The 19,840-nt window shown below is 36.3% G+C and overlaps 1 protein-coding gene across 1 annotated transcript in view; it reads right to left on the bottom strand.

Moving 5' to 3' along the window:
• Positions 1 to 238: 238 nt before the first annotated feature.
• LOC135205406 (sortilin-related receptor-like) overlaps positions 239 to 19,840 on the bottom strand; it is a 292,014-nt gene continuing 272,412 nt past the window's right edge. The window contains 8 exon segments of the mRNA XM_064235930.1: positions 239 to 4,533; positions 4,718 to 4,915; positions 5,143 to 5,333; positions 9,981 to 10,252; positions 10,688 to 10,822; positions 11,936 to 12,130; positions 18,478 to 18,680; positions 19,489 to 19,723. Of these exon segments, the coding sequence (XP_064092000.1) occupies positions 4,469 to 4,533; positions 4,718 to 4,915; positions 5,143 to 5,333; positions 9,981 to 10,252; positions 10,688 to 10,822; positions 11,936 to 12,130; positions 18,478 to 18,680; positions 19,489 to 19,723 (1,494 nt within the window). The 3' untranslated portion in view covers positions 239 to 4,468.

The raw sequence follows: 19,840 nt of genomic DNA, 5'->3' as shown, positions 1-19,840 counted from the left end.
ATTTTCAGCCTGTGCACAAGAGGGTTAAAGAGAAACCAGCATGATGATGCGTAGTGGGGGTAAAGCCGGTCATGGAGCTTCCTTCTACTCCCTTATTGGCTGACACCTGTTGCTATGAATTCCTCGTGTTATTTTTAACATGACTCCAACTAATGCCAGAGAATTTACCCCTACGTTAAGACCAAGTTTTGTTCCGTATATGAACAATTGCCACTGTATTGAATAAGAAAACCCTATGATTGATTTAATCTATATTCCAAACATACATGATGATCATATAGAGATTGATGTTAACTATAAACCACATCTCACTCCATTACCATTACAAGTATTTCCTTCACTTTCCACTATTATAATAATTATTTGTAATTTTTTTTTTTATTACCATTACTTGTATATACTTGAAAGTGTAATTGCACATACAAAATAACATCATTCCTGGATATTCTTATGACTTCTCACTTTTCATTTTCATGAACAAACAATAAAAACTAGTCTGACAAGTGTTCAAAATACATACAATCTCACCATACGGACAATGCCTTACATACTACATCAAACCTGAAATAATTCATCCAGGCATAAAAATATAATGATTATTAATTTGATAAAATACAATACTACATTGTAATCACTCTACAACAGGAGTTCATTTTAACAAAACTCCTATTCTGATATTAACCTGCTGTTCTAGTAATCAACATCAGCAGAAAAAGGCACCATTAATAAAAGATGAAGAGATAACTGAAATTGTTAAAGGGGCCAAATTCATCTATCAACACAATTTATGTACTTATAATGTAACTTTTAAACAAAGAAAAACACTTCAAATTGATTAAACCACTTCAAAATAAAATTTAGATGTTTGTATGCTTTTTATCTAAACTGGGCAATATACTTCGTGTAAAATTTTCTTTTCATTTCTGTAACCCTTTTAGGGAAGGGTACCATTTTTCTACCTCACATGGCCCCTATTTTATATTAAAATACTAGGGGTTCTTCGAAGAGTCATTTGACCAGTGCTGCACTGTTTTCTGATAGTTTCATTTTTTCCCTTTAATCTTACCCCACCTGGCTGTCCTCCTTAACTTGACGTTGCCACAATCTTCAACTCATTTTAAAAATCACCTGAGAAAGCCCTCTAAGTTTAAAATGGGACTTGGTGGTCTAGTTAGTAAATACATCATGGGTAAAGTAAGCAATCCTATATTTTAGTCAACAGGTTTTTTTTTAACACTACCATATGGTACAAAATGCAATTCAGCAAATGAATTTGTAAAATTCTAAAGCATGATTACTTTGAAACCCTATGCCTGCTAAGCAAGAAAAGACAGTACTTTGACACATAAGAATTGGAAGTGAAAAGATCATTATTATTCTTATGCAGTTAACCACACCAAGATTAAACACCGGGATCTCATAAGGCTGGCCAAGGAAACTAGATTCATAATGCAACCACCCAAACTGAGAATGATTAGGCATCATATTGTTACTTAAGTTCTGCAATATCAGTACATACCCCACAGCTGTCAGTTTACTTCATGCCTTAGTTAATTTTTAATTAGCAAAACATCTGTGAAACAATACAACTCTGAAGTTTGACTTGCACATGTAATTGTTTAATATTAATCATACAAAATTAGCCTGTGCATTGCTTTAAATCGTATTAAAAATTGAAATCTGACCTCACATTGTACTCTACATTGTAAACCCTTAATTTTCAAATAAATAATCAACAAATTCTACATAGTAAACCCTTAATTTTCAAATAAATAATTAACAAATTCTAACATGATGCCTGATGTTTACATATCCAGTTTAATGTAAATAAAATAAGAATACTAAAATACAGTTAAAATTCATTACAAAATCCAGTAAGCCTAGCTTTCAATACAACCATCTGCAACTAATTACACAATAAAAGCTGATTGTCATAATTTATGACAAAGGATTAAGACAAACTATTCATTACTCCTTAATTACTTAGTGAAACATGAAATAATAAAAATACTAATTGATCATCAAGACTGGTAACATAAAAAGGGTATACTATATGGCAACCTGAAACAACCTATAAATAATTGTTAAAATGCTGAATGGTATAAACAATATCCACTTAAATGGTAATTTTCCATGGTAATGGTAATGAATTAATTTATAATACTCAACAAAGACCAACAAAACTGCTAATCATAAGGTACACTTTATAAAAACATATTTTTGCAAATATAAACCCATATATCCCTTTTGTTCTAATAAGAGAATCACTTTTCTCAAAAACCAATAAGCTACATAAATGTAATTTCAAAATAATTGATAAAAATCAATAAAGTCCATAATTTCAAATTCAATGATCATATGAAAACAAATTATTCAAAACTGTTAATATAGTCTGACACCAATAAAATACAATAACTGCATATTCCACTAGTTTTATAATACATGAGACACTCTGATCAATATTTTTGAAGTCCTATGCAACACAAACTTTGTAATTTTTTTACTTCCATGTCTCTCAATCTCAATTTCTACTTGGTATAATATGAAAAACATGGGTAATGCTTCAAAACATTCACAGCGGTGAAACTTTAATTTCACAAATGATAAAAGAAACTGTTTGAAGGTTTGCGAAAGGGCCTTGTACAGTATCAATTAGGATTACATTATTAATTTTTTTACTGGGGAGAAAAAATGTCTTGTTTCAAAGAATGTGATTTCTGGGCTAAATTTTTAACAAACAAAGCCTCTTATTACTAGTTATATAACATTACAGCTATATTGCAAATAAAAATTTTCCTTCCAAAACTAGATGGCACCTTAAAAGACAGTAAGAAGCAGGCATGAAAATCCAATTTGGAGAAATGGCATTTTAATGAATTTCAAGTTTCATTTTTATTTTTATATTCTGGACATACAGTGGGCCCCCCCATATTCGTGTTCTCCGGATTCGCGGACTCACACATCCGCAGATTTCTCTCGGGAACGTTTCCCCGCATTATTCGTGGAAAATGCACACATTCACGGAATTTTTCTATGAGAAATATCCACAAAATTCCTGTTTTTTTTTTTTTTTTTTTTTTTTTTTTTTTTAATTTTTTTTTTTTTTTTTTATATCAATTTCATCATAAATGCACTTTTTGTGATAAAACTATTAAAAAACCAAGTATGAAAATTTTTTGTGGTTTTTGTTAGTTACTAACAAAATAGGCTGTTTTTAGTGTTTTTATAAGGGTTCCAAACATTCGCGGGTTCTAACTATTCACGGGGGGGTCTGGTATGCATCCCCCGCGAATACGGGGGGACCACCGTATATACCTATAAATTGGTGATATACAGCGCAACACTATTAAATTGCCTTGAACCAAGAAAAGCCATACTGATATTGTTTTGAAGTGAACTTGCTCCAAATATTTCAGTGCTGTGAAGAGTAACTTTCAAGGATCATTGACTTCTATTTATCTTCCCAAAAGCCTTCAACAACAAAGCTACTTCAAATTGACACAAAAAACAGTATCTTTGGTCAACTAATTGCTGCAGATCAATTGCTGCTGAAGAACTAATTAGCAGAACTGAACATCTACCACTTTCAAACAAGAATGGTGAGATTAAGACCAATAAATGTGAAAAAACCAACTAAGCTTTTGTAAAGTATATCCATCAAAATTTTGAAAAAGAATGCAAAGTCTTGATTTCCTTGGAAATTAATAACATGACACTTTCAAGTAGAATAGCTATGACTTTAATTTAAATTAAACCTATACTACACCAAAATCCTGGAAGTTCCCTTGCTTACAATGTAATGGATTTGAGATCTTTTGACAAGTATATATTTTTAAAAAAAGGTATGCAAATTATCCATTTATAAACAAATATCAAAGTACAAAAAGATTTGCACATCTCCAACGGTTAATTATAAACACAACTTATAACATCATAAAATAAACAAAAAGTTCAACACTGACATCAAAAAATATATACTGCATATCATTATGCTTACAATCTACTCTTTGCACTCGCCTAATATTAGATCATTATATCCCTCAATATATACAAATCATATTTTTCATTAAAATGCACTAGGTATAATATCCAACATTTCAATTCAGTTGCTAACCCTTTACTTACCCCAATCTCTAAAAGGAAGGGAAGCTGGATATTATGTAAGTCACCCATACCACTTATAGGAAAAAAGATTAATATACTATCACAGCAATCTATAACTTCAAATGTACAGAGAGGCATTTATAATAATTAAATTTACATCAGTAAATCACTCAAAACTTATTGTGTAACACTATCACTATACTGTACTTAGCATTACAGACCTGACAAGAATCTCCTCATTTTGCTCTATGGCAATATTCTATGACATTAATTGCGCCATTAAACATCTTTCGTTTTATATCAACTCTGGACCCAAAAGATGAGGATTGCCAGCAGTTGATGAAAATGTCACAGCAGGCAAGCATCAAGCGATTACCATTGGTTCATCATCTGAAAACCCTCTTATCATAGGAGAGTCATCATCTTCATCTGAAAATAAGTTATTGTTGAAACAAAAATATCAATGCTCCCATTCTTTTGTTAATTGTAGTATGTAGCAGTAAGCAGCTAAAGACAACAAGCTCTGCAATCCTGATTATTTTCACCTTAATGTTACACTTAAATCATACAAAACATTGAAACACTGAACTGTAAAATTTTAGATTTACATTACCTAGGTTATGGTCAGTAGTGATGAGAGTTGTGCCTTGTGATCGATCATAATGGGTATTGGCAAATGTAAGGAATGACCGCGCTAGCCGCCTATGACGCACTGCCATTATTGCAACAATTACAACCAAGGCGACAACAACCAAAAACACAGATACAGCAACACCAACAACACTGTTTTGAGACAGAACTATTTCACTTCCTGTGGGAAAAATAATGTGCTTGTAAAATGGCCATCATTTTTGGGTATTTTTTCTTAATTCATTCATTTTATAACTGAACATAACATATGACATTTGCACTTATAAAATCTGTAAAAAATTAGTTTATCATCTAGATGCAAGACTATACTAGTCTTAAAATACACAACTAAAGTATCAAGAAAACTAAAATATTAAAAATATTCACAAAAAAAAAAACTTCAATTACCTATAGGTTTCTCAATTCTTAAAATACTTGACTTTGAGGATAAGTAGCCATCAGCATCTTTGAGAGCAACAGCAGCATAATAGATAACCCCTGGAGAGAGGTCTTTGATAATAAGAGGTGGTGCAACTGAAGAATACGACTTGGCTTCACTCATGTTGCTATTCTTTGAGATGAACAGTTCAAAAGTGTTACTGGAAAATAAGAGAAAAAAATGTTAATATCTAACATTACACAAAGCAATGTTAAGAAAAAAGAAATTTAGTTTGTAGAACATAACTTCATCCACAGAGGGGTCAAGAAATGTTCCCAAGACAACCTGGATCTGTCAAACATAAGGTATGTAGTCTCACCAAATACATACATTCTGAGTCCTCATTTATGAATTAGCTACAAACAGTACTTTACATGGAAGCTGTAAGCAGTGAAGATTCACTGAACTGGGAGTAGGGTACTATACATTAAAAAAAAAACATACATATACACTTAAGGTTTGTTGCAGTCTCATTAACCATATGTCTGCCAGAATAGCTGTTTATGATAATCCAGTCTGTGCAATAATCTAGTAATGTTGCTATCCACTACTCATAAGATGGATGGCAAGAGGTAATAACTCAAATGCAATTATTTGGAAAAGTATATACCAACAATTCAAGGCGCTAAACCTGGGAGGCTTTACAACATTTAACAGAAGTTATTCCTTGAACCACTGGATCATGATAGCAAAGTAACTGCTTGCCCTTTAGTGCCTGTATCAAGAAATTTGAAAATCGAAATTTGTAAATTTATACAAAGTTCAACTTCTTAAGGCCAAAATCAAGCAAACAATGATGAAAATACACAGCGCATTGGGTAAAAAGCCTAGAAATTACTGGCTTTATTTCTACATAAAAGGCTTAAACTGAACATAACTCAAACCAAATTCACCAAATTTTTCTTATATTGTTCACCTCATATGAAATACATGAAATGTGTTGGCTATGTTTAGATTTTTAAAAATAACACAAATTGCTCTCATCTCAAAAGATTTTCACACACCTTCAACAATACCTGTAAATAATTCATTCATGAAATATAATTCCTCATAATTCAATAGTACTAGTTTCATATAGTTATCTTAATTTATAAATACTCTAAAACTTCAGTAGTTTTTACTTCTTGAATGGTACAAAAGGAGACTATGTATATTTATAAAAACATGTATATTTATTCTACGAAAATTTTCTTATAGTGTAGTCGCTGTCTCATCCTCAAGGATTTCCCTTTCCATGGTCTATCCAGAGTTCCATGGTAACCAGACTAATGTCAAAGAATTCTCTTATCTTGTCTTGTGGCCGGGTATTGTTGTCGTAATGATAAACATTGTAATACGTGATAAAGTATACATGAACTAGGGATAAGAGGGCACTTTTTATTATCCTCAGCAAACACTAATACTCAGTTTACCAACTATGTTCAAAACTACAATTTACCAACTATGTTCAAAACTACAATATGAAGAAATAGTTATGCTCATACACACCGTAATATTGTTTACATGCAACCAAAATCTGACCAAGACGCCATTCCTTTTCTGGTCAGTTAAGAAACCAGAGCTCAAAGAAGTCCATTCTTTGCTAATTGATTCAGCAAGTGCAGTTCTAAGTTCTAGTCAAAAAATTTTCAGTTTAGACTGTGGAGCAATTATTTATTGTGTGTAAAAAGCCATAATTGGCTTATTTCGCCAGCACACATCAGCGCTTCTTACGATTTATGATAGTTAGGCTAGCTCTGAAAATTTCCTTCTTCACTAATTAATTTCATTACCGAGGTTCATGGAGACATATAAGTTGAAAGCTAAGTGTACAATTTTAAGTCTGTTAAAAATTCTGTTAGTTAATAATATGGAACAATGACCTTAGTGTGTGTGAAAAGCCACAAAATGTCATTTTTCGCCAGTACATGTCGGCGCTAGCGATTTAGGATCATTAGTTCCGAGAGTTTCACGCTTTGCCCAATGATTTCAGTACCAAAGTTCATGGAAACATATAAGTTGAAAGCTAAGTGTACAATTTTAAGTTTGTTGAAAATTCTATTAGTTAATAATATGGAACGATGACCTTAGTGTGTGTGAAAAGCCACAAACAGTTGTTTTTCGCCAGTACAGGCGGCCCCTGGTTAGCGGCAGGGGTTCCGTTCCTGGCTGCCGACGCTAAGCAATTTTCGATGCTAAGCGATTTTAAAGCCTACGCCCACCGCACACCTTCTTACGGAATTCTAGACCAGGTAACAGCCCCCTAGACCAGTCAAACGGCGCTGTAATCCCGCAATGGCCCAATAAGTAAAATTAAATCTATGCAGTATAGTACTGTAGAATTTACTGTACAGTAGCAATGTACAGTATGTACATTATAGTATTATAAATACTGTAAAGTGAAAAAAAGTCTAGCTTTAATCCTTTGGGTGTGTAGAGTATGTAAAGATATAATAAGGTTTTATACAGTGTACAGATAACTGTAATGTTCAAGTTACGATAATTCGTCTTACGATAATCCGATTTTATGCGAGACCACATAACAATAGCCTAACTTTATCCCATCTTCTAGTTACATAAGTTCAAAAACGGCAAAAGAGAATGATTTAAGTATGGTTTTAACGTTATACTCGTGTAATCGTGTACAGCCATGAACAACCAAACGAGAAACAACTTTTTTTTCTAAGTACAACTGAATTGGATAACAATATACGTTTGGCTTGTATGTCAATCATCGTACTATAGTACATTATTACCGTAGTTATAAATGACGTTATGTAGAATAAGACAGATATCTTAATGTAATAACTTTATTCGCTATAGATCAAAGATCAATAAGGAAATATACTGTTAAATTTAAACCTATATAGTTATAGCTAAAGCTGAGAAAACTGTTCAAGCTGCTAATGACCATTATCGTGCATCGGCAACAAGGATAAAACTCCAGTAAACGTATGCCATTAAACACAACCATAGATAAAATTGAGATAAAATCATTTTGATCAAAACTACTGCGCTTGAAAGACCACATTGTACTGTTGGTTTCACGCCGATAAAAGATAAATAACGTAAAATTCGTATTACGATGATAAGAAGGAAAAATGCGAACGGAATCCCGTATTGTTTTACTCAATAAACATGCCGCCAACGTAATCTGTTAACGAAAAAAGAAAATTAGTTCACAATCACAACAAGACATATTCAAGTAATATTTCCTCCTAAAAACATGTTGTAATATAAGGAAAAATAACCTTGTTTCATATAAGTCAAGTATCTAGATATTCGTTTATGCTAACTAAAAGCAAGAAAATTTGCTCAGAATTGCGTGAAATATGGCGAAACAAACTCATATTCGCCATCAGCCTGATTCCCAAACCATAACATTGGCCGCTCCGTGGAATACTGGCTTAGATTTACCATAGTATTTTATAATACAATAATATGAGAATACGTACAATATTATTGAATACAGTGAAGTAATGTATAACTTTTTAAAAGATTAATGAGAAAGATGCATATTTACTTTTTCTTTTGTGCTTATCTTAATTTTTGTCACTATGCCGTCTATGTAGCAGCGGCATCTCGAGGTCGTACTGTCGTACCTAAATTTTTTGCTCGCGTAACAAAGCAAAAAATTGACCGAGTTGCACAGTTATATTTTGTAAAACTAAGCAAATTGCAGTGTTGCAAAATGGAACATATATGCCACTTTTGTCTTTTAAAATCAATTTATGCAACTGTCAATATAATTTGTTATGAAAACGTGATTCAATGATATAAATTAAAATATTATTGTTAGGGCACAACTGAACAACCTATTGTCTTCATCATGTGAAGGGCTGTTACGAAGCCTTCAAACGGACATGCGTACTGCCACTGTATCATATTTATGTACAAAAAAAAATTTTAAAAATACCCTGTAATACATTTTTCATACACATTTTAAATATAAAAGCATGAAAACTTATAACAAAAAGCTGAAGTTTCATTAACAAAATGAGTTATAATTAGCTCCTAAATTAATAAAATATAACCACGTGAAGTCTTTGTAATGCATTTTTTGGAACAGCGGCGGACAAGAATGAACAAGAAAAAATATCCTCTGATATACTCAGAGGGCACAAATAAAAAATACCCTATACGTAATACATTTTCATACACATTTTAAACATAAACGCACAAACATTTAGAAAATTGACACATCACTTACTAAATTTGCACTTTTGAACTCTATATTTTCGGAAGAGCAGCGGACAAGAACAAACATGAAAAAACATCCTCTGATAACGTAGAGGGCAGTTTCAAAAGCTGCCTTTGTATCAGAAATAAAAATGCCCTATACATAATAAATTTTCATACACATTTTAAACATACAAGCATGAACATTTATATATTGACACATCAATCGTTAAATTTGCACTTTTTTTAACTATAACCTAGGATTATATCTCCTTAAGGGTGAACAAAAATAACCTGGATTAGGCAGTAATCTGAATTAAGGTAAGATTTAAGGACATATCCTTTTAGGCTATGGGCCTAGGAAGTAGCCTAAGTTTACACCAAAGACCTTAGGATTAGATAAAAGGCTACATAAATTTTTCCTTTTTATATAGCCTGTATACTTAGGCATTGTCTTAATAATGTAGGTTATCATGTGCATACACTTAAAAGGGAATTAAATAATCTGGATTGATTAGGCAATAGCCTAGGCTAGGTGATAAACTAGCCAGCTATACTAGACCAAAAGCAGTTAATCCGGACTAGACAATAACCTGTAATGAGTTAAATTATGCAAAAAACTCCAAGATGTAAGTTCTTTACCACTTACTTTTTGGCTATTAAATTACTGGGCATTGCAGGATTAGCTCTCCAGAAGAAGGATTCATCACTTGGGTTAAATGTCAGTTCATATGGTGGTGGAATTGGCGGGCCACTACACACAACAGGTTGACTGTATCTGGCATCTGGTAAAGCATGGCGGACTGAAACAGAGTATTGGCCACCATAGTGGACTTCAACTTCATGACTCTGTGGAACACCTTCTTTGCTAGGCAATTGGAAATAAGAACTCTTGTTCTTAACATCATCTGTAATGAGTAGCTGTTGGAAAAAAAATCTTTTTTAATATACTTGTAAAATGCATGTTTTGAAATGCAAAGACAGTCTTCTGAAAACATAAATCCTTCAAGTACCAATGCTGAAAAGAAAGATGGTTGTCAGTCATGGAAAGTATTGCAAATCATAAATCATAAACCTCCTGCAAAAGCCTGTGGGGTTAAACATAATGGTCTTACTTGACAACTTATTTGCTTTTATGAATTTATGGTGTAATACACTCACTATATCCACAAAAAAGTAAATCTTTTAGAAAATACTAGATCTTTCTCTTGACATTGTTAATTATTATAAGATATTATGTTAATGTTATTATAACATAAAAAGCTAATTCAAGTCAAGAAAATAACCTTTCCTGCTTAAACTATATATTTCAAAACCAGATATGATTTTTACTTTAGAGACCCCCAATATACTTGCCTCATACTGAATGGCCTCCTTCTTTTTATATGCACAAGCACGTTCCCAAATTATCTTCATTGTGGTGCCTGAAGGATTTGGTCTTATAGCACGCAAGTTCTTTGGAGGTGCTAGGGAATCTGACCCGGTTGATACCTGAAATTAAATGGAAAAACAATTTTTCCTTTATTTTGCCAACCAATTATGATCTTCCAAACTATAAGTTTGACACCAATATGTAATAAAGTCTGCACATAACTGACCTAAAACCACAATTAACTTTCAAGGTAAATTTAATTTCAAAATTTCTATCTGACCTGCAAGAGACCTGAACTCATGACTTAATTCTGACATTCAACCTCAATAAAATTTTAAACCAACATGGGACAGTTATATTGGAGAGATTCAACTTTAAAATTACAGTGGCTTCACAGAAGGACCTAAACACTTTACCTCTGGACCCCTACTACCCGAGACAAAGGAAACAATATCAGCAATGACGTGAGATCCATTGTGTAAGCTCTGAGCCTACAGCTCTAAACATCAAGACAGCTGCTCAGCCAAAAATTGTGTGTGAAATTTTTCCATCTCTAATTTCAGTCTCAAAAGTACCTAAAATATGGCTTTGTATCTTGAAACGTCAGTTAGATCTACCTGGACAGTCAAAAGTGGTAAGTGCTCAAACATAAATGCAAAAATCAAGCCATCTATATTTGATGAATTTGAAAACAAAATATATTTCTATGCCAATCTACACACCACATTATACAGTTGCAACTTCTTTTTTTTAGAGGATAAATAGCCTTCAGACCTCAAGTTCATTTACACTCCATAACTGTACCAACAATAGGACTATTCTAGCTTATTGATATTGTCACTAAAAGTTTAAGACTAAGAAAGTTTTTGAAGAGGAAGAAGTAACGAAGTTAGTTATTTACATAACAGATATGATGAGATTTTTCTATATTAGCCGGTGTGTTTTATGATGCCTACATGTTACAGTAACTCTTTGCTACCAAAATGAAGGTATTCACATCTAAAATCTGTTTTCTAGTTAGCTGTGTATAAATCATCTACAGTCTAAATATTTCACTGTCATACAAATGAAGTGAAATAAACTTTAATAAAAAACAATCATAACTATTTCTTCATAGTAAATTGAGCGATTTAGAATAGAAATATCATGAGGCACAAATGAAGAACTGTTTAGGATACACAAAATTGAAATAGAGAGAGAATGCAGATGTCCAATTTTCACAATTAACATACCTGTACAGTTTCCACAGGACCAATGCCAATAGGTCCTCCAACCATTACACCAATTATGTAGATTTCACAAGCTTCAAGTCCTCTTATAACATACGAGGTATTTGTAGTTGCACCTACATTTCCAGAGTTATCATTCAGATTATGCTTCAGTTCACCGACACTCTTGCCCCAAACAATGCGATATTCCCAATGAACCTACAAGTAGTTAGAAAACAATATTGTTGGATATATCCTCAAAGATATCTTTAACTCACATACATACATACATAACAAAATTAATGCAGGTGTACTGTACTTACACTTGCATACAAAAATAAAAAGAACAACAAGCCCCTTGTTATAACATAAAACTAGTTAAAATAGAATGTTTAAAATACATGTACAGTAATGTACTTTACATTAACTCAAATATGATTTATTGCAAAATTAAATATATCCACCTAGAATATAAAAAAGTACAGAAATATCTGACAATATCTGGAATAAAGAATAAATGTGGCTCTATCATTACCCAACCAAAGGCTCATGCTCTTTACTATAGCAGGAAACTTGGTAATAAATTAACAAAAACACCAACAATGGCAAAAACATCATCACTATAATTTGACAAATGCATCTTTTAGTGTGACACCAGTATATTAGTAAAAAAATCTATGGACAAAAAATAAACCATGAGACTCTAGGCTGCTTAATATTCTTATTATTTCAGCCAAACCCAGTATTAGAAAATAACAATAGAAAATAATAGACATGGCAAATATTATAAGATATAATGGCCACAACAAAATTTATGTTTTTTACTACCACTACTTGCGTTCAAGCTCAGTACTTTTGTGGTTGTTGGTGGTCCCCTACTATCATTATGATACTTGGGTGCACAGTCTTAACTGACTGAAAAGTGAAAAAGTGTTGGATCTGTGAGCTGTGTACTGGTAAGAACATACTAAAAGGAAAAAAATCTTAGCTTGAAAAGTGAGTTGGAATCACTGAAAAGATATTTAAGGCATAAATTTGAGTGAGAAAGAAATCTCATTCTTGCAAATATAAATTGAAGGATGAGTCATCAGTAAGATTGGAGAGGTATTCAATGCTGACACATCAAGTTCTTTATATGCTGGTGTGGTCAAGAAGAAAAATGCTAAGCAGAATCTCCTATTACTGAGTTAACACATAAAGAGCAGAATGTTAAAACACCAAAAGAAAGACATATTTGAGGGTTTAGGAGGAACAAAGGCTGCCACCAGCATATTAAAAAAATAAGTTACGAATTGACAATTAAGGAGAAACTGTAAGATTGGGATGCTACGAACTCTGCACATTTGATGTTGCATCATCTTAACCAGGACGTCATTCATCTGAGGCCGGGATTGACTTTGGAGCAGGTGAGGTCGGTGGCTCCGTCCTTGTCTCCACAAGATGCCTCAGGATTGGAGTCTACAGCAGCCTCCATGTTGCAAACAGTTTCTTGGCTGGACTTCTGGTTGGCTGTCATTGCCAAGATAGCTTCTGACAGGTCCCCAGAGGGGTTGGTGAGTACTACCTCCCTTGCCAGTTTTGTTGCAGTCCGGAGGCAAGGCGTTTTTGTATCTTGCTCACCTCAGTGTTCATTTATGGGCTAACCTTCTCCTGATTAGAAGAGATGTGGCTTTATCCAGGATGTTAAGATCAGTTGACCATGAGTCCTTGCTGGCACTGAGGAATGGAGATCTTTTGGAATAACAATTTCTGTTCCCCTGGACCGAGCTGGAGGATGCAATGGACTGGCGCCAGGCTGACACCAAGGACAGATTAGTGTACCAGGCTGTGTCTAAGTCAGAGTCTCGTCCTCGGAGATGTCTGGCTCCTCCTTCTCCCCCTGCCCAGCAGGAGTCACGAAGGTTGTCGCCTGGTAGGCCATCAAGGAGTTCGGTTTCGGCATGGCCTCCCCATTCATCCCAGCCTAGGTCAAAGGACCAACGTCCCTTTCGCTCCCGTTCCTTTAAGCCGAGAAGGGGCCCCAGGGGCAGAGATAAAGGGGATCGTCAGTGGGTTAGGCGCCTCTTCCTCTCCTGTGCCACAGGTGGGGGGGTGCCTAGTGGGCCATTGGGCCAAGTGGCAGAGTTATGGGGTGGAGAAGTGGGTAGTAGATGTCCATCGGATGGGGTATCTACTGCCATTCGACTTCTCTCCCCCCCTCTCCAACAAGCCGCTGCTCAGGAGAGCGTATCCTCCAGATTCTCTGAAGTTCTTGGCTCTCTGGGAGGAAGTGCAGTAGATGCTGGACAAGGATGCAATAGAGGAAAAGTTAAGTATATTTTAGTTTTACCAGACCGCTGAGCTGATTAACAGCTCTCCTAGGGCTGGCCCGAAGGATTAGATATTTTTATGTGACTAGGAACCAATTGGTTACCTAGTAATGGGACCTACAGCTTATTGTGGGATCCGAACTAAATTCCTTTGGTTTCGCGTTAGCTGAGCCAAAAATCCATGCAATAGAGGAAGTGGTGCATCCATCTCTGGGGTTTTTCAGTCACATCATCTTGGTGTCCAAGGCGTCGGGAGGTTGGAGACCTGTGATCGACTTATTCACCTTGAATCACTTCATCAGGAAGACGACTTCATGCTGTCGATAGACTTGAGGGACGCATACTTCCAGATCCCTATTCATCCGACATCCAGGAAGTTCCTTCACTTCTCTTTCGGAGACGAGGTCTTCAAGTTCAACGTCACGTGCTTCGGGCTGATCACAGCCCCTCCAGTGTTCACAAGGGTCTTCTCTCTCATTTCAAGTTGGGCCCATGCTCAGGGGATCCGTTTGCTGAGGTACCTTGACGATTCATTGGTCCTGGCAGGTTCCAGGGAGAAGCTGCTGCAGGACAGATTGTCTGCTTTGGATTTGTCTGGAACTGGGCATCGTGGTCAACCAGGAAAAGTCAAACCTCGTACCCAGTCAAAGGATTCTCTACCTGGGCATGGTCATCAATACAGCAGTTGCAAGAGTTTTCCCGTCGGATCAAGGTTTGTAGAAGTTGCAAGAGGTGGCGCACGACTTCCTGTCGGAACCACATCAGTCAGCTCATCAGTGGCAGGTTCTTCTGGGAGTTTTGTCTTCCCTGGAGAAGCTGGTCCCTGTTGAAGGTTCCTCTGTCTCTGGAAGTGAGAGAAGACCTTTGTTGGTGGTTGGACTGAAATCTTTTGAAGGGTGTTCCTCTGTGTTCTCTCCCTCCAGACTTCCTTCTGTTTTCAGACGCCTCCCTCGCAGGTTGGGTTGCTCATTTAGGCGGCCTCATTGCCTCAAGCATTTGGAGTATGGAGGACAAACAGCAGCATATCAATGTCTTGGAGTTGAAGGCAGCCTTTCTGGGTCTGAAGGAGTTTCGGGAGAAAGTAGAGGGTCATTCTGTCGTTCTCATGCGGACAACACCAAGATGGTCGCTTATGTGAACAAGCAGGGAGGCCTGGTTTTACGTCAACTTCACGCCTTGACTGTAGAGGTTCACCAGTGGGCGGTCAGCAATTCGGTAGAGCTCTCAGCCAGGTATATCCCAGGCAAACGGAATGTGGTCGCAGACAAACTTAATCGTCGGGATTAGATCCTAGGCACAGAGTGGTCCCTTCATCAGGTAGTAGCAGACAAGCTCTTCCAGGTTTGGGGGAGACCCATGCTGGACCTTTTTGCGACTCAGTTCAACAGGAAACTGGAGATATTCTGTTCAGTGGTTTCAGATCCTTTAGCGTTAGAAGAGGAAACGTTCCAACATCCCTGGGACAACTTGGAGGTTTATGCCTTCCCTCCGTTTGTTTGATCCATCAAGTCCTGAACAGGTTGATGAGTTTGCAGGGTCTCAGGATGACTTTGGTAGCCCCTCTGTGGCTGCAGGCGGAATGGTTTCCAGATCTGCTGTCGTAGCTGTCGGAGGTTGCGAGGGAAATTCCCCTTGGTGGCATCTCCTGTGTCAGCCCCATGCAGAAAGGTTCCACCAGTCAGTAGAATCCCTGTCTCTTCACGGTTGGAGGCTATCAAGTATCTCCTCCAAGCGAGAGGCTTTTCTTAGAGAACACCTGGCATATGTCCAGCAGTCTCAGAAGGTCGACCTCTACAGTTTACCAAGGCAAATGGGCGATTTACGGTGATTGGTGTCGTAAAAGGGGTTTTTCTCCACAAGGAACGTCTATTTAGAACATAGCAAACTTTTTAACCTTCCTCAGAGATGAAAAATGTTTGTCCGCTTCTGCCATTAGAGGCTACAGGGCGACCCTGAGTTTAGTGTTACGCCTTAGAGGTATCGACATCTCCCCATCTTGGGAACTTTAATTGCTATTCAAGGGATTTGAGCAATCGAGTTCTCCTAGGTAGCTCAAGCCTCCAACATGGGATGTTTCCTTGGTTCCGAGATGTTTCACTAAGGGTCCATATGAGCCTTTGCATCGCTCATTTAACAGGAACTTGACATTCAAGACGGTTTTCCCCCTGGCCTTGGCATCTTCAAAGAGAAGGGGGGAGCTGCATAGTCTGAGCTATGATGTGAAGCACACCAGGGGGTTGAGGGTCAGTGTCCTTCAAATTTGTCCTGGAATTCATGGCCAAGACCCAGAATCCCTCTGTGTACGATGATAAGTTCACCTCCTTTTCCATTCCACCATTGAATGACTTTGTGGGCAGTGATGCTCAAGAGCTTTTGTTGTCCTGCCAGGGCTCTGTGTTCCTATCTTAAAAGGACACAACACCTTAGACCAGGCTGCCGCAAACTTTTTGTTACCATGAGTCGTACAAAGAAAGAGGTGTCGAAAAATACTCTCTCTTTTTGGATACGAGAAGCCATCAGTAAGGCATACTTGACTCTTGATGATTCTGCTGCCTCGTCTGTGCAGGGTAGAGCACATGATGTTAGGGGTATTGGCCCCTCTTTGGCTTTCAAAAAGAATTTGGCTGTACATAGAGTGCTGAGCGCTGGTACTTGGTTACGCCAGTCCACGTTCACCTCTTTCTATCTTAAGGATGTTGCCCACAGATCTATGGAAACATTTTCTCTGGGTCCTGTGGTGGCTACCCAACAGATTGTGTAACTCATCATTGCCCTTGACAGGGCACATTTGTATCTTACCTAAGATGTTTGTGTGGATGAGAGAATGAGTGAGTTGGCTGGTCTCTCTTTTTCTATTGTACCTTTCCTTCTTCCTTCGGGCAGGTTGAGGAATAGACACGTCATTTGCTGGACTGGTCTGATACTGGTGAGTAAGGTAGTCATACTGATAGTTTGGTCACTTGGTTTGCAAATAACCAACCCTCTATCCGGTAGCATATACTCTGCTCCTTGGCAAGGGGGAGTAGGGAGTGGTAATAAACCCTGGCGTGTTGGTTTGTTATGGGAGAGTCAAAGTTTCTCTTTAGTTCCCTATGCAATGATTCTCCCATATATCATTATACGTCGCTCAGTCCCTCTCTGGAAGTTATTACTTCTGGAGCTGGACTGGTGGGTAGGCCCCAAGTCGGTTTAGGATGTCTGTACCTCCCTCCAAGTATAAGTCTATCCTATTGTTAAGACCGAAGGTTTGTTCGCGTATGAACAAATGACAAATTTTCTAAGACAATTTGTATTTTTCATAGCTACAAACCTGAGGTCTTAACATTGTACTGCCCACCTCTAGTCACCCCTTTGTCTTGCAAAGACATCCTGAGTTGGGAAAGACTGATGTTGTGGCATGGCTGCGTGGTCCTTGACCACTCTTCACCTGATATACGCACGAGTTGCCAGATATCACAAGATTCCTTGCTTTCATCTGCGATTTAACCGGATCCAGCTGGGCACTAGAAATTATCCTATTATTAAGACCTCGGGTTTGTAGCTATGAAAAATACAAATTGCCTTGGAAAATTTGTCATATTTAACTGTAAATTACCACTGCCTACTGCTTTTGCTGAACTAAAAATAATGAAAGGATTTCCATGGAGCTGCCAGGTTAGCAGCAATGATCAACACCAAAATCAATAGTATTAGGTTCATTACATTATGAGCTCATAAGGGTTGCTTGGACTTATGACTTGAGGAATAATTATATAAGCAAGGCAAAAGTTATTTAAAGCATAGAGAATATATGGGAAAACCAATTATTTTTCTGATTTAATGCAATGCAGAGCAATAACCATCACATAATACCATTCACGGGCAACACAAGAAAAGATTCTAATTCCAACTGCTGGGATCTATAAATTTTTCCACTCCTAAATTATATTTTCCCTGTGATGCTACTAATATTTCATTATAGAAATACTAAAACATTTACATTACATCTATTTACAAAGCCTGTTACTCAGTTCCCCTGGTGGAGTGAACTTGGAAAAGAGGGCATTGAAAAAAGATTAATCATTATGATTCATAAAGTAAACATTCATATAACTTACGTTGAATACCTCTAACGAAGACTTAAGCACATGCTTTTGCTTCACATTCTTTCACCATCATCATCTCGCATTAGGAAAAGCTGATATTATTAAATAACTTCTTATCCATATTCTATAATCTTACAAAATACAAGCTATTAATAAGGTTAAAAAATCTCACCTTCATAGAGTTATATGCAGGTTCATCCCACGTCAACTTCACAGTTGTTGCAATATCTTTCATTACTTCATAATGCAGTCCCTTAACTGGTGTTAATGGGTCACCAGATGTAATAATAGGAGTAGGATTTGCTGGACCTAGCATGTCATTCTTTGCTGCCCTAACCTTGAACATGTACTTCAAAGATGGTGCCAAGTTGGTAACTGTGAAGAATGAAATTCACTAATATACTGCATTCAACTCCAAAAATTTTTAACAACTGTAAAGAATGAAATTCACTAATATACTGCATTCAACTCCAATAATTTTTAACACATAACATAAAGAATATAAAGTTCTCAATTTTATAGTGAATTGTAAATCAAATAAAAGGTGCTTGCCCCTGCATTTTTCTACTGCACATTTCATCTGTAAAACGGGAACCATAAAATGCACCAGTTTTTATTACGTTCTTACTGAACACTAGTAACATGGCTCAAACTAGCAACATTCCAAATGTGAGTGGATGGCTCATGTGCAATGCACAGTAATTAGCCTATGAGGTGTAGCACTGTTGTGGGTTAAGCCACTTGCTTGCTTTCCCTTTTCTCTCATCTGTCACGAGCCTTTTGTTCAACATTTGTACTCTGCTCCTTACAGTAAGTGTGATGCCAAATAACAAATCTGAGAAGACAGCAATCTACAACAAAAGTTTGAAGCTCTTACTAGAAAAAAAATATGAAAAAATGACTGCATGTACGTACAAAATTAATACACATTTTGTATACTATTTAGAAAAACCATAAGATTGAAAGACAGGTAGTGTGCAAGATGTCCTCATCATAACTTTACCCTCCTCAATATTCATCATCATCATTCATGTTTTTGTGAGCATTCTAAAGTATCTAATTCAGTATTTATCATGAAAAATACTCATGTAATTTTTACAATTCCAAGTTCCTTTCCTTCTGAAAAATGTCAAGAATCTTGATAGATTTATTTATTTTTTTCAATTTACCACACTCAACTTACCAGTTATGTGCGTCTCAGTAGTATTGGTTAAAACTTCACCCAACAGGTATCCGTTTTCTGGACGCGAGTGACTGACCACATAGCCCTCAACATCATCAATAGGGTCCCATTCTAAACTTGCAGCTGAGCTATTAGCACTTACTACTCTCCAACGCACCAGTGAATTAACCGACTTCCTAGTGTATTCAACAGACTCGCTTTCACTGCTAGTATACATTGAATTTGCAGCTGTTACCTGTTGAAAAATTAGGAAGAATATTTTTAGACAAATAACAAAACAAGCTGGTAAGATACAAATTATTTACCTTTAGATATCTGTCAGGTTAAACTGAAAGAGGGGAAACATATAACA

The sequence above is a fragment of the Macrobrachium nipponense genome, chromosome 11 (assembly GCF_015104395.2).
Source record: "Macrobrachium nipponense isolate FS-2020 chromosome 11, ASM1510439v2, whole genome shotgun sequence".
In the NCBI taxonomy this organism is placed as follows: domain Eukaryota; kingdom Metazoa; phylum Arthropoda; class Malacostraca; order Decapoda; family Palaemonidae; genus Macrobrachium; species Macrobrachium nipponense.
Note: the sequence above shows the minus strand (reverse complement) of the source record. Positions and strands in the feature narration are given on the sequence as shown.